Raw genomic sequence first — 13,236 nt, 5'->3', positions numbered from 1 at the left:
GAAGCCGCGCTGCCCGCTGCCCACTTGTTGTCATTGGCCTCGAAAGCAGAGAACGGCAGCAGTGTCATCGTCAGCTAACAACATAAAAAAATGCCGTGATTAACGTAAAAAAGGCAAAACGGTAAAGGTTTTCTCCGGGGAGAGCTAAAATATAATTTCGTTTGTTCTAAAAGGCATTAGGTAATTTAATTTTGTAATGCGTGAAAAAAATTTTAAATTTTTAACTTCGAATACAACACTGCTTTTCGTTTCCTCTTTCCACCCTTTGGCAATTGACTGCCTGAACGAAAGAATTGAATGTTTAGAAATCAGCTGTGCAATTAGAGAGTAAATTGGCAGATATTTTAGAAAATAAAAATTATTAATTAAACATAAAAGCGATAAACATGAGCGATCATAGTTCTTATGATAACGTCCCCAAAAGTGAGGTAAGTATTCGAATTTTGCTTGTACTACTTGAATAAAACCGGTATGCTATCCACAGCAACCACCGCTACTGCTACCTATTACATTGAATTGCAATCCAGCCACCAACCGCGTCAACAACATAACTACCAACGCTCCTGTAGTGGGTGGCGATAAAGAACTCACGCCTGGGCGTTGCAATTTACAAAATTGGCTTGGTCATACATTCAGAGTTGTGATAACCGATGGACGCGTACTTGTTGGCTTCTTCAATTGCACCGACAAAGATGCTAATGTGGTTCTATCCATGTGCGCAGAATACTTAGAAGAGGGTAAAGATGCACGCATACTTGGTAATGTAATGATACCGGGGAAGCATATTGTTTCAATCGCGGTGGATATGCCCAGAGCGGCAGCACTATCAGATAAACCAAATGCTGCTTCAGCGCCGGATGTGCTATAGTGTGATAAGTTAAAACTGGCATACAAGAAAAACTATACAATTTTTGTAAGTAGTTTAAGTCACAACTTTTATTTAGTTTAACATTAGCAAAAACAATAAAATAACAAAATCCGACTATGAACTAAGACCTGGTTTGTGTCGTTGCTTTGAGCTTCTCTTCAAGCGGATCAAAGCCCTTTTCCATGCGTTCCTTAAATTGCTCATATGTGCGTTTGCGGTCAAAGTGTTTTACCCATTGCCGTGGGCACGATCCTTCGAAGACTTTGCGCAGTTTCTGACAAGCATCCGGCACCTTCTCACCACTTGTCGAGCTGTGTTTGGGTGCATATTCGTCGAGGCACCGCCAATATTCGTCACGCGACGCCCAGCAATGCGCACGCTCTTCTTTGGTGGGAAAACTCATTTGCACAATTTTCCTGTCCTTAACTATAATCTGTATAGAAAATTTTGTGGAATCTTATGAAAAACACTGGGAACCCAAAAAAACGCAATCGGCAGTGACATAACCTAGCAACTGTCAAAGAACAGCTGATCGCAAAATACACGGAAAAAGAAAATTGGGTATATATTTTAGATTATTATAAAATGGTGATAAATCGATATTGCCTTTTATTTTGATATGTAGGAATGAAATCACATTATGAAAATAAAATATTCACTGTTTCAATTTGAAATAAAATAATTATGTATGTACTTAATCGAAAATAATACGACGTTCTCTGTAAACACAAGATAATTCTAAACTATTTTCTAAACTATAATTGAGTATATGCCTTGATAAAAAGGGACGAAGGGACGGAAGTTAACCCTTGTTGAGACATCGGGCATTTAATGCATGTGATGAGGGTTATAAAATTTTCAGCTGGCTGCTTTCTTTATCATCTTAGAGGCACTTGCTTCACTTGCACACTACCATGGTCAGGCAGTAAGTGCTTTGCAGTTCCAATACAAGTCTTCTTTAGTGACTTTTCCTGTGGTCGTTTGCTGCACTCATCAAAGTAGCACTTCTCTACATTATGTAAAAACTCGACCAGCATTTTGGTATCCCCGCCATTGGGTCCCACAAAATATTCACACTCGTAGCTGCTCTGCTGTTTCAAATCGCGTACACAGCAGTCAATAAACTCCGCATTTGCCGAGTACCAAGCATTCAAGGGTTGCACCGGTATATTTAATTTCTCACGAAGAATTCCTGTCACCCATGTATCATCAATCCAGAAAAAAGGATTTTTTTGTGCCTCTTGTACTAGCCGCAAAGCTGTCACTGGATTCGTTATATATAGCCAGCCAGAAAGGTAGGCTGGATAAGTGTCTTTTGGCCAATCTTGCTTCGAAACGTACCATTTGTTCACGGTATTACGTACAGGCGGCCTGTCACTGAGCACATAACCGGCTAGATATATAGGCGAAGCAATTAGATTCGGTTGTTGTACCTCAAGCGACTCCAAGTAGCGTCGAAAGTGGAAGACATCATAAATAATGTCATCATCAATTTTAATGATGAATTTAGCACGGCTACATTCGGTGGCGGCCCAGCGTAGTCCCATTACATGCTTGTAGCTCAAATTGCGATAAGCTTCCTGAAAGTTACCCTGCAGAAGGTCACCAAAACGTTCTTGCTCGTCGAATAGCTGCTTTTGTGTGATAAACTTTTCGGTGGGCGGAAGTGCCGCCAGCAAGAAGACGCGCTGCATACCCATTTCAGCCAGCTTACTTTGTGGTATAGCCTGGCGATGGGCAGCGCGCAACTCGTCATGACCTGCATACGATGTGACGATTATAATAGCTAAGAAAAATGAGAAATACCGCTGGTTTATGCTGCATATATGTACAATAAAAAAAAATCGAGCTTTCCTGCGACTGCAAAGAACTTACCCAGCAGTTCCTTATCGTACTTGCGACACACATTATTGGGAGTTTCATACTTAAAGCTCGTGAAATTCACTAGCTGACTTAAATCTAAGCCAGACACTTCATTTTTTGGAGTTTCCTGTTCTTGTGAAAGGTCCTTTCCCAGTGGGGGTAGATGTGTTAGGAATTCATCTCTTTTCTCACCCGGGGCAAAGTAATCTATACAAATTATTACCACAATTACAACGGCTACGATTAAAGTTAAAAACTTATACGCAATGCGGCCACGCAAACGCATTTTTTTGCATTTTTTAAAATTGAATTAGGAGAAGATGTATTTTGCGCGAGCAGAAATGTAAACAATTGCAGCTGCTGCGTCCAATTAGAAGCTTTTAGGAATGTAGGAAAAATATCGATGTATCGATGTTTTGTTTGGAAGCGTCAAAAATTTTCCACTCGATGTATAAATTGTCGATGTCTCGATATTTTTTGAAACCTGGCGCCTCTGGTACATTCAACCCATGATTCAATAATGAAAGGTTTTGTAAGAAAAACTTTCTCTCGCTCTAATTTTATCAATGACACTCCCACCATACTCCTAAAAACAAAAACAGTGATATTTCTTTTCCAAATATCTTTGCAAGTTTTAAGAACATTTTTAAATTGTTAGTAGTGAAATTTTTACTTTTTAAATTTGAAGAAATGTTTGTTCTTCATTCGCTGGCGCCAACAAGACAAAATGGGTGAGCATCGTTGGACTACAGAAATTCAATGTAGGCTAAAGAGACGAAATTCTCTTAAATGCCGAAATATATTTGTCGATATTCGTGGAGACCTCTTGATTCTGCCAAGTCGCTGTAAAGTAAAGCATGCAATGGTTTTGGTAAATGAGCCAACGAAGGTATTTAGGTATTGTCCTCCATAACACACTCCTGGTGTCTCCGAATGAGGCTTTGACGCAATATAATATTGCCAAACCGCATCCATAGGCCCAATCGTCACACGACAGCTCGGTTTAGTCAATGGCGCGATGTATGTAATTGCACACTTAAAAGGTTTACGCACGAGGCGAATCTTGGCTGGCGACCAACTTTGTTGAAAGCGATTAGTTGAAAGTAGAATGCAAAGTTGAACAATGCAAACGCCTTTTTATGGCGAATATTTTTATATTTTTTTATATTTTGATATTTTTAATCATTCAAATTTTCGGGCAACCCGGCGAATGGTTAATATTCTGACAGTTGTATAGTCTCCCCAGAATATTAAAAGTGCGACATCAAAGAATTCGAATTACCATATTCGAAACAATCGAGCCATATCCGCGAAGGAAACGTAAGCTCCAAATTTTTTTATTTGCCGTTTTTTTTTTGTTTAATAAATACTGCACATTTTCCACAAACAAATAGCTTCTTCATATCCATCATCTGTCAAACCAATACAACAAAAAAAAAAAAGCTGAAAGTGGACCATCCGTTCTCGAGTTATGCGCCATCTGACGTACGCAAGTTTGGTATATACATACATAGAAATATTTATTTTCAATAACAATCGGGGGTTATATTCGATGTAAATAAGCTTGTTTAAATTAAATATTAAATCAAATTCGTTTTTGTTTTAAAATACCACCATTCACTATTATCCACACCTTTTTATGGAATTTAGCTCCCATTTTAGGAAGTGTGATTGAATTCTTCCCCTTTTTCCCCTGCTTCCATAAACCATCCCTGTGGGTGGGAGTGCCAAATTTTAGAAAAAAGCTACTTACAAAACCTTTAATAATTAAATCATGCATTCAACCGTCATTCCAGATTTTCAGTTGTACAAAAAAGAGAAATGACTTTGACATTATCAGAAAAATCCTATGCAAATCGATGCATCGATGTATGCCCTTCTATGCATCGAAAAATATCGATGTACATTTCGATGCATCGAATCAAAGAAAAACATCGATGTATTTTTGCCACTGACATCACCAAAAGGTCCCACTAGAAAACTCTACTGTGAATGGCAGAATTTGACTTTTTGATGGATTTTGCAGTATTGAGGGATTCTTTACCGGCCGTCTTCACATGCTTGAAAATTTTGCTGTCGTCTCCTGAGAAGCCAAAATTATTCCCTGAAAGTGGCTTTCAACGGCCCGAGAACTAGCAAAAGAAACACAAAACTGGCAGTTTCGGACATCTGAGGTGGGGAAAAAGCTCATAGCGCAAGTATTGTTAATTGTTGTTATTGCATAAACAAGTATTGTAAAGTATTTGTTGTACAATAAAGTTAATTTAACTGTAATATGGTCATCTTGAGCGTTTATTTAACAATCCAGAGAAACGAATTTTTTGGTAAATCTGTCAAGTATTCAAGGATAATAATAATAATAATGGTATAATTCCACCATGAAAACCCTAGTTTTTCACAAAAAACATGTTATTAGTAAAATTGTACTAAATTTGTAATGAATTACTTTAACTTAGATAATTGTGTCTTTAACGAAACCTCACTTCATGTTTTTGCACAATTGAGATGGCAGTTTACATAAAAATAGATATATGCACTATTTATACATTGAGTTGAAAATTTTCGATGCATCGAGCTAAACATCGATATATTAGATTCATCGATGTTTTTCCGAAATCTCTATTGTCATCTCGATTTCTGCGATAAGTTGACCGCACGTGCATTGCCTTTTCGGGTTTTCAATCGCATTTTGGGGTGCAGTTGTTTGTTTTCATTATAAAATCGTGTTTAATAACAAACAAAACGAGTTATAACTTCTGTGCTAAAAAAAGAAGTTGAGAAGTGAGGTGCGCGAAAGTCAAGTGTGTTGCAATGGGAAAAAATAATAGGAAAAAAAATAAATCGGGTAGCAGCAATAAGAATCAGCAACCAGCCGATGACGCTGCCCACGCACCAACCCAGTCATCATCTAAACAAGTGCAACAGCAACAACAAACAACCTTCAAGCGGCCCACACTGACGCTGCAGAAACGCAATGAGCTTAGTTCCCTAATCAGTGCACTGCTCGAAATCGGTTTCCGACAGCCCGCAAACCCTAAAGAAGAATGGGATCAGTATTTGGAGATACAAGCGCTGTTGCACCGTGCGCAAATACTCGAAGCACCGTTGCGTCGCCCCACTTCCAATCCAAGTGTAGAGGCGCGGGTGGCCAACATCGAAAACTTCTATCGCTGGGCAGCAAAAAATGGCCTGCGTTACGAAGGTGTGCGCATAACACAATTTCAAGGCTACGAATTGGGCTTGGAAGCAACGCGTGACATAGCCGACGATGAGTTGCTTTTCTCTATACCACGCAAGCTGATACTCTCCGAAGAGAATTTGGACTTGGAAAATAGTCCAGCACAATTTGGTTCGATGTCCAATTTGAAGCTGTCGTATGTGTTAATGCTTGAAGCATTAAAGCCTGATAGTTTTTGGAAACCCTACATCGATTTGCTGCCGGAGAAGTATAACACAGTCCTATACTTTAATGGTAAAGAAATGGAAATGTTACGCGGCTCGAATGCATTACCGGCGGCTTTGCGTCAATGTAAAGCGATTGCGCGTCAATATGCGTTTCTGTACAATTGCACCGTGCAAGCGCCACGTGCAGATAAATTCAATCCGATGGGACAGGCGTTCAAGGAGCAGTTCAGCTATGAGTTGTATCGGTGAGTAGGAAGTTATTTGTACCGTCCGCAAATTGGGTGGGATGTAGCACATTTGTAGAAAGAATCGGCCTGGAATTAAACTGGACTGCCAGTACTTGTCCAGAGTTGAAGTTGTGCGATATTTGGAGGACACCAATACCCGTATATCCTACCTTTGAGTTTAAAGAAAACGCTCGAAACTTCACATTTTTTTATTAAAAGAATACTTTTTTTTATTTTTAATTGATATCAATGTATCATTTTATTTGGATTTAGGAAAAGGTATATCTAGTTAAATATATAATACACATTCTGTAAAACCGCTTATGTATAGAATTTAATTTTTTCGCTTAAGGATACTTTATTTTTTTAATTGTTTTAAAATTTTCATCAAAGCCAAAAAGTTTTGTGTAGCTAGCAAATATATATACATCAATAATAACCATTCTTATTATAAATAAAAAAAAAATAAATAAAATAAAACATGATAAAATTAAGTTAAATTAAAAAAAAAAAACAAGTAAACCTAAAGAAAAAATATAAAATAAAATAGTAACGAACAAGGCACATTAAACAGGATGGAGCAGCAGGGCAGCCGATTTGAGTGTTTTCTAATTATTTGGTCTCTAAACTGTCAGATATTGTTAATTTTTTTGGAAAAATATTTTAATTGGCAAAATGTACTTGCATGTGAATGTTCAAACCAAGGCACATTAAACAGGTAGTATCAGTAGAGCAAAAACAACATTTGCGTGTATTTTGTTGTTGCTTCTGGTATCGAAAGTGTCAAAAACTGTTCTGAATTTTTTCTTCTAAATCAAAGCGTGCCATGTGAAATACAAAAAATTATACAAAAAATAAAAAATTGAAATTGGAAAAAATAAAAATTGATGCAACTTTCTTTCCTAGTAAATTTGTTTGCTTCTCGAAGCATTGATCCATCCTTTGCAAGGCCCAGTAATCAGCGGTCGTGCTGCTGAGTTGGGCGAACGTTCCAAAAGCTGCTATTCAATCGCTTGTTTTGTATGGAAAAAGGCAAGGTGTATTAAACAAGGTGGTGTTGGGGCGACAGCTGAGTTTTTCGCCGTGGAGGCCATTACGTCAAAATGATGTGTTTGTTGTAATTCATACCAATGACAGTATGGACATCAGCGTATAATTTGTTAGTGTAATTTTTTACTTATATACGGCCAACACCACCTTGTTAAATACGCCTTGGAAAAAGGTTTCACATGCAAATGGATTTTAACAATTCAGAACTTTTGTGAGAAAAAATTAAAAATATTTGACATTTTCGAGACCAAATAATTTGAAAATAAATCAAATTAGCTGCTCTACTGATACTACCTGTTCAATGTACCTTGGTTCAACCAAAGCGATGCCTTTAGAACGAGCATAAACGCTCATTATTGGGCCCTGCAAAGAATGTATTAATGCTTCTGGAATGAAACAAATTTACAAAGAAAACGTCGAACTAATTTTTAATTTCATTTTAAAAAGGTTACGTTCTCTTTGTTCCCTCTACGCACAAATACTAAGAAGAGGACAAAGAAAGGGCAACATTTTTTGTAGAAACGAAAACCCCATTAGATATCAGAAGGAACAACAAAATATAGGTAAATGTGGTTTTCGTTCTAATTTTACTACCAAATGCCTTGATAATGAATTTAATACAAAAGCAATAAAAAATATAGTACCAAAAATTATAGATAATTTTTCGGCAAATTTAGTTTAAATTATATATATATAATTTTGCTTCCAAAAATTTTTAATTGAAAATAAAATTTTATGATTTTATGTTTAAAAATGTTTTAACCCTTAATCTTGAAATACATATTTTCTGCAAAAAATTATTTTATATTTTTCTAATTAAATAAAATCTTTGCCGCAAACCGAATATTTAATAGAAAATTTGATTTTTAAACAATGTTAAATCCTTATAATACATTTCTCGTTCAAAGTTTCGCAATATTATTTTTTTTTCAGTGTATATAAAACGTCTCTCGGTTTTCTTTTTAACTTTCTTAAGTCCGCAAACTCTAATTATGGGTTTGTCAGTGCATTCAATAATTCCATTTCGTTTTTGCCGACAATTCGCTTTTACTTCCTTTATAGATTATTGTCATTAAAAACATTACTTGTTTTATTCTTAAGGTTTGGTATCGGTAAAATTTATTATACTTATTTTTTTTTTGTAAGATATTCTCTCTAAATTTTTGTGTAATTTTGCATGTAGCTATGCTTTTAAAATTTTTTTTTTTACTTTTTTCTTTACACATATATATTTCTTGTAACTTTTTTTTGTATTTTCATTCAAATTTTTATTTTGTTTCCAAAAATTTTTAAAAATTATTTTTCGCTTCCTTTGTGTTGTCCAAAAACCCGCTTTTTGTTGTAATACTTAAATTTCGAACTCTTACGCTCTAAATTTAGTAAAAATTGCTCTACTCTTAAATGTGTAAATTTACGAAATATTGTTTTCTGCCTACTTTTAATTTTATATTTTTTTGTGGTTTCTTCTAAGGGTTAATACTTCGATATCTAATTTTATGGAATTCTCGTATTTTACACATATTCCTTTTTTATTACAGTTATATTCAATTTTCCATTTTGTTTTTTTTTTATGTTTGGCAACATTTTTTGTTTCTCTTATTTTTTTTAATTTCTCAAACGTTTTTAAAATCTCTAAAACTTACCCAAAACTTATGCTACAATAAATCTCACTTCAACTCAACAGATACAACCCTGCTACCGCCCTTTAGTATGATTTTCGCAACGCATCGAACAAATACTCTTGCACTTCCGGTGAATTTGGATCCATTGTGTTCAGCTTATTCGTGGAGCTGTTGTGCACGCTCTGCAGCGACAGCGCCAGCGATGTGGTGGAGCCGGTAGCGCTACCAATATCGCCACTGTTGCCCAGACTGCCGCGCGTCGCTCCGCGCATCATTTTGCTACGCCTGCCTGCGTCACCTCGACCGCAACTCAATTCCTCCACTTCCAAGACGCCGCCGCCGTTGCTGCCACCTGCGCTGCAGTGTCGCGGAAAGAGTAATGAACTCTGTCGCTGCAGCTGGTGCACCGGTGACACCGACACTGTAGAGATGCCTCCCACTAACTCTTCCATGTTGCGCAGCGAGGAGCGGCGCGACGCATTCGCCACAGTCGGCAGCTTGCTCTTCATCGCGTTGTAAGTCTTAGTGTAGCTGGTCTTCCTCTGACGCCGTTGCTTCCAGCGGCACACCACAAATACCACCAAAAAAGTGGCCAATGATGTGAGCACTATGGCGGCGCTGGCCACAATGGCGGAGCGTATGCCCGCCGGCATGTTGGCGTAGATGCTGCTATGACCACCGGCGGCGGTGGCGCCGGCAGTGGAGACGGCAGCTGCGGCGGGGCTGCGCTTGAATCCATGGCCAGAGAGTTCGAGATCGAGCAAATCATGCGCACGCGCCACTTCGTTTTCGATGGCTTCGACGGTGTCGATGGTGCTGCTGGCGCTGTTGAAAGTTTTTTGTTGCGCGGCGATCAACTCTTGTTGCTGTGGCGGCTCAGCGTTCGTATCTGTATTCGTTTCGTTGTCTAGCAGAAAATTGTTGTCGTCGAGCTCGGCAGAGGTACTCTCGAGTAGCATTTGGGGTGGGCGCACAAAGAAAGGATTGCGTTTAATAGATGCGTCGTTGCGCGTGGTGCTGGCGAGCGAAGCCAGCGCAAGCGTTTTCCAGGAGGGGAAGAAACCAACCGATTTATCTGTGCGTTGCGTCTGTTGGTAGGCGGAACCTGTGAGAAGAAAAAAGTAAAAGCAAAATGTTGTAACGGTATAGAAGCGTCTGGCGTGCGCGCGCACTTACATGATTTGTGGCAAGCTGCTGAGCCGGGCTGTGGCCGCCGCAAGTTGAGTGCGCGCATAGGCGCGTTCATTGCTGCCGCACTATTATTCGTCGCTCTGCGTCTACTTGCTACTTCTCGCTCGCTACAACTTCAACTCAGCAGTTCACCACAAATCGTGTTCGGCGTGCTGCTGATTTATTGGCGCTTGTGTCGTCTATCCCCCGCGCTACTACTTTGATAGCGCGTACCACCGCGATATTGGCGCCGGCGGCGGTCTAACCGATTGCGTTCTACCGCACCTTTGGCGCCTGAGTTGTCCTTGTAGATCTCATCGGTCGGTTCTATGTCGATGATGGAGGTGAAGTAGCTGGCGCCTTGTGAGTCTGTCTTGATGTCGTCGGGCTTAACGCTCTTCAGGTCGATCAGATTGAAATGGGGAAAATTCTCAAATGCTGTAACAATGTCCATATTGTCGTGAAGAACGACCTTCTGGCCGGGAAAAAATCGCGAGCGGTTCTGCACTACAGTCGCCAGATGCAGTTGGCTAGAGCCGCGTTTGCGGTGCTCAATCAGTTCCTCGAGCGTCATGTTGCGCTGTTCGAGCACCTTGAAAAGTCGATTGCCGGAACGTCGATCTTCGATTAGCTCCAGTAGATCGGTGCGGTCATCTACACCGTCGAAGTCAGGCACGGTATCCTGGTAGGAGAACGTGTCGCCAGCGACGGCTGGCTTAACGTGATCGATGCGCGGCGTAATGCTCTCGACGGTGGTGGTTGGTTTTCCACGTCTCTTACCGCTGGTGGTCTCGCCGCCCAAGAAATTTTCGAGCCCATCGCTGTCAGGACTAGTTGGCAATGTGTGCGCGTGCGTATCGTCCGAGTCGATGGAGTTCGCTTTGAAATTCAACTGCGCACGTAGTGCGGGTTTTGCGCTTGCCGTCGTTGGGGTTGCGCTCGCGGCGGAAGTTGTCAAAATGCTAGGCGTTGTTGTTGCGCGACGCACTGTACTTCGTGTGGATGCTGGCGAAGACGTAGTACTTGTGGTTGTTGTAGTCAATGGTGTAGTTTCCGCGTGCAGGTCGTAACGTTCCTCATAGTCGAACTTCGCCGTGGATTGCACATTGCTCTCTTCCTCATCGCGCAAGTACTCTTCCTCCTGCTGCTCCTCGGTGTCTACTTCCGCCGCCGTTGGTTCATTCAATGTCGGCTCGGCCGCTGCTGTCAGCTCGTGTTCTTCCCCTTCTTCGTCGCCTACGGCTGACGGCTCTCTATTGTACCTGTTGTTGACTATGGTGGTGGTCAGCAGTTTTTCCTCTGAGATGGCAACTTCCTTTGCCTCTGGCTCCGCACTCGAAGGCGCCGAAGGCATGGCGTTCTTCAGCAGGAAAGGTGGCTTCAGCGTCGAGCGCTGCAGGAAATTCTTTTTGTAGATTGGCAGCCGCGTTGTAGTGGTTGTTGTTGTAGTCGTAGTGCTGCTGGTCGCTGTCGGCACACCTGCGCGTCGTGTTGTGCTGCCGTACTGCGAAGTTGTGCCACGTGAGGAGCTACCAAAATATTTCAGACGCTGCAAGGCAGGCAACTTCAATTTGCTGCGCTGCTGTGTGTCCTCGATGTCCTCCGCTGGCACCTCAGTGGTTGCGCGCACCTCAGCGCCCGTATCGTCATCCGTGTATAAAGGCTTCGTCGATCCTGAGCCGCCGGTCGCACCATTTGCAATGCTTAGATATGGTATGCGACGTAACGGCTTCACTGGCCTACTATCCACTACTTTAGTTGGCGTGGGTGATGGCGCGGCGGCTGTGCTCTGCAGCACCTGTAGCGCATTCTGCTTACCCTTCAACAAATCGTCCAGCGACAAATTCTTTTGCTGCAGTATCTCACTCAGACTCAAGCCTCCCGCATTCTTCAGTATGTGCTTCAAATCTACGGTCGTTTTACCGTTAGTTTGCGTTGCGTCTGCGGCCGCTGGCAATTCAGACTCCTTTTTCGCTTGTGAGTACGGCCGCCGGTAAGATTTATCGCGCACGCTCACATTCGGCGTGTGCTCCTGTCGCTGCTTGTCGCGCAACTCGTATAGCTTCTGCTCCTTCTCGAGCGCGGCAAGTGGTTCGCGTATGGTCGGCTGTTTGCGCTTACGCGCCGCCAAACGTATGTCATCACGCGACTGGACTTGGCTGGGCTTCGCTGTGTTGTCGTCATCTACTCGACCACGCCAATATTGCTGTTGTGCACTCTCATCGCTGCTGCTTGTGGGCGGACGTCGCGTTCGTGTGCGCGCGCTGTTGGCCGCTTGGCGTCGACGCGATAATGCTGAGTGGTCGCTTGAGGTGTCCGTGTAGTAACTGGGCTTGTTGGAGGCTCCTTCATCACCGCCGCCGACAACGAGCGAAGCACCAGTGCGGATCATCTGCAAGTGGAGAGCGAAAAAAGAGTTCAAATGTAGGTAAACGATTGGAGAGAAGAAGAAGAAGTAGGCCTATGTAACACAGATAAGGACACAGATTCAATTAAGTAACCTTATTTCTTATTTTTATCGTTTTTATTAGCTTTATCGATGCCGTGATAGTCGCCGATGTTTTCATAATAATTAATATAGTACCGATATCGATATTGATATCGTTATCAGGAATGTTATCGTTGACGAAAATGTCAACGGTATGGCAATTAGCAATATAATTGTCATCGATAATTTTATCGTTATAGCGTTATTGAAAGTGTATATATGTATGTATATATTTGTAGCTGTCGATATGTATACAGCAGTCGTTTCTTTACGGGAATGATTTTTTCACATGTAATTGCATTTTATAAATTGTTATCGATTTTTAACCATAAATTTTGTTTCAATGTTATCGATTATTATAACTTTACCTATTTAAATAACTCTCGATTTTAATATCGTTATCGATATATAAATAGTTAACTATATTCATGTCTTCGTCTTTATAGGTTTTATATTTGTTGTTAGAAATTTTATCGTAATCTATATTATTTTTCCATTATTGCTAATATCGATTATTTGTATATGAAAAATTGCCTTTAATTT

The 13,236-nt window shown here is 40.7% G+C and overlaps 5 protein-coding genes across 5 annotated transcripts in view; 2 read left to right on the top strand and 3 right to left on the bottom strand.

The window, feature by feature from the left end:
* LOC118748554 (N-alpha-acetyltransferase 38-A, NatC auxiliary subunit) lies at positions 1-995 on the top strand. Its single transcript, XM_036483078.1, has 3 exons — positions 1-180; positions 292-428; positions 485-995. The coding sequence occupies exons 2-3, from the start codon at positions 387-389 to the stop codon at positions 866-868; spliced, it is 426 nt and encodes a 141-aa protein (XP_036338971.1). The 5' UTR covers positions 1-180; positions 292-386; the 3' UTR covers positions 869-995.
* On the bottom strand, positions 909-1,463 carry LOC118748555 (cytochrome c oxidase assembly factor 6 homolog). The gene has a single exon (XM_036483079.1). It carries the CDS (start codon positions 1,269-1,271, stop codon positions 990-992), a length of 282 nt encoding a protein of 93 aa, XP_036338972.1. The 5' UTR covers positions 1,272-1,463; the 3' UTR covers positions 909-989.
* Positions 1,464-1,557: 94 nt separating this feature from the next.
* Positions 1,558-3,100, bottom strand: LOC118748552 (beta-1,3-galactosyltransferase 5). Its single transcript, XM_036483074.1, has 2 exons — positions 2,744-3,100; positions 1,558-2,654 (listed from the first exon to the last, which is right to left on the bottom strand). The coding sequence occupies exons 1-2, from the start codon at positions 3,015-3,017 to the stop codon at positions 1,747-1,749; spliced, it is 1,182 nt and encodes a 393-aa protein (XP_036338967.1). The 5' UTR covers positions 3,018-3,100; the 3' UTR covers positions 1,558-1,746.
* Positions 3,101-5,366: 2,266 nt separating this feature from the next.
* On the top strand, positions 5,367-6,400 carry LOC118748215 (actin-histidine N-methyltransferase-like). The gene has a single exon (XM_036482592.1). It carries the CDS (start codon positions 5,543-5,545, stop codon positions 6,383-6,385), a length of 843 nt encoding a protein of 280 aa, XP_036338485.1. The 5' UTR covers positions 5,367-5,542; the 3' UTR covers positions 6,386-6,400.
* Positions 6,401-8,973: 2,573 nt separating this feature from the next.
* LOC118748550 overlaps positions 8,974-13,236 on the bottom strand; it is a 102,797-nt gene continuing 98,534 nt past the window's right edge. Inside the window, exons 2-3 of the mRNA XM_036483072.1 lie at positions 10,491-12,597; positions 8,974-10,140 (exon numbers count right to left, since the gene is read on the bottom strand). Of these exons, the coding sequence (XP_036338965.1) occupies positions 9,119-10,140; positions 10,491-12,597 (3,129 nt within the window). The 3' untranslated portion in view covers positions 8,974-9,118. The remainder of the gene's footprint in view (positions 10,141-10,490; positions 12,598-13,236) is intronic.

This window comes from Rhagoletis pomonella, unplaced genomic scaffold (genome assembly GCF_013731165.1).
Source record: "Rhagoletis pomonella isolate Grant_MI unplaced genomic scaffold, Rhpom_1.0 Rhpom_scaffold_00013, whole genome shotgun sequence".
Lineage (NCBI taxonomy): Eukaryota > Metazoa > Arthropoda > Insecta > Diptera > Tephritidae > Rhagoletis > Rhagoletis pomonella.
The sequence above is the reverse complement of the archived record's forward strand: the minus strand, read 5'-3'. Positions and strand labels throughout refer to the sequence as shown.

Coding starts and splice junctions, on each gene's coding strand:
- LOC118748555 (XM_036483079.1), bottom strand. CDS start 1,271: ATGAGTTTTCCCACCAAAGAAGAGCGTGCGCATTGCTGGGCGTCGCGT.
- LOC118748552 (XM_036483074.1), bottom strand. CDS start 3,017: ATGCGTTTGCGTGGCCGCATTGCGTATAAGTTTTTAACTTTAATCGTA. Junction 2,655..2,743: donor GTACGATAAGGAACTGCTGG/GTAAGTTCTTTG, acceptor CATTTTTCTTAG/CTATTATAATCGTCACATCG.
- LOC118748554 (XM_036483078.1), top strand. CDS start 387: ATGAGCGATCATAGTTCTTATGATAACGTCCCCAAAAGTGAG. Junction 429..484: donor ATAACGTCCCCAAAAGTGAG/GTAAGTATTCGA, acceptor TGCTATCCACAG/CAACCACCGCTACTGCTACC.
- LOC118748215 (XM_036482592.1), top strand. CDS start 5,543: ATGGGAAAAAATAATAGGAAAAAAAATAAATCGGGTAGCAGCAATAAG.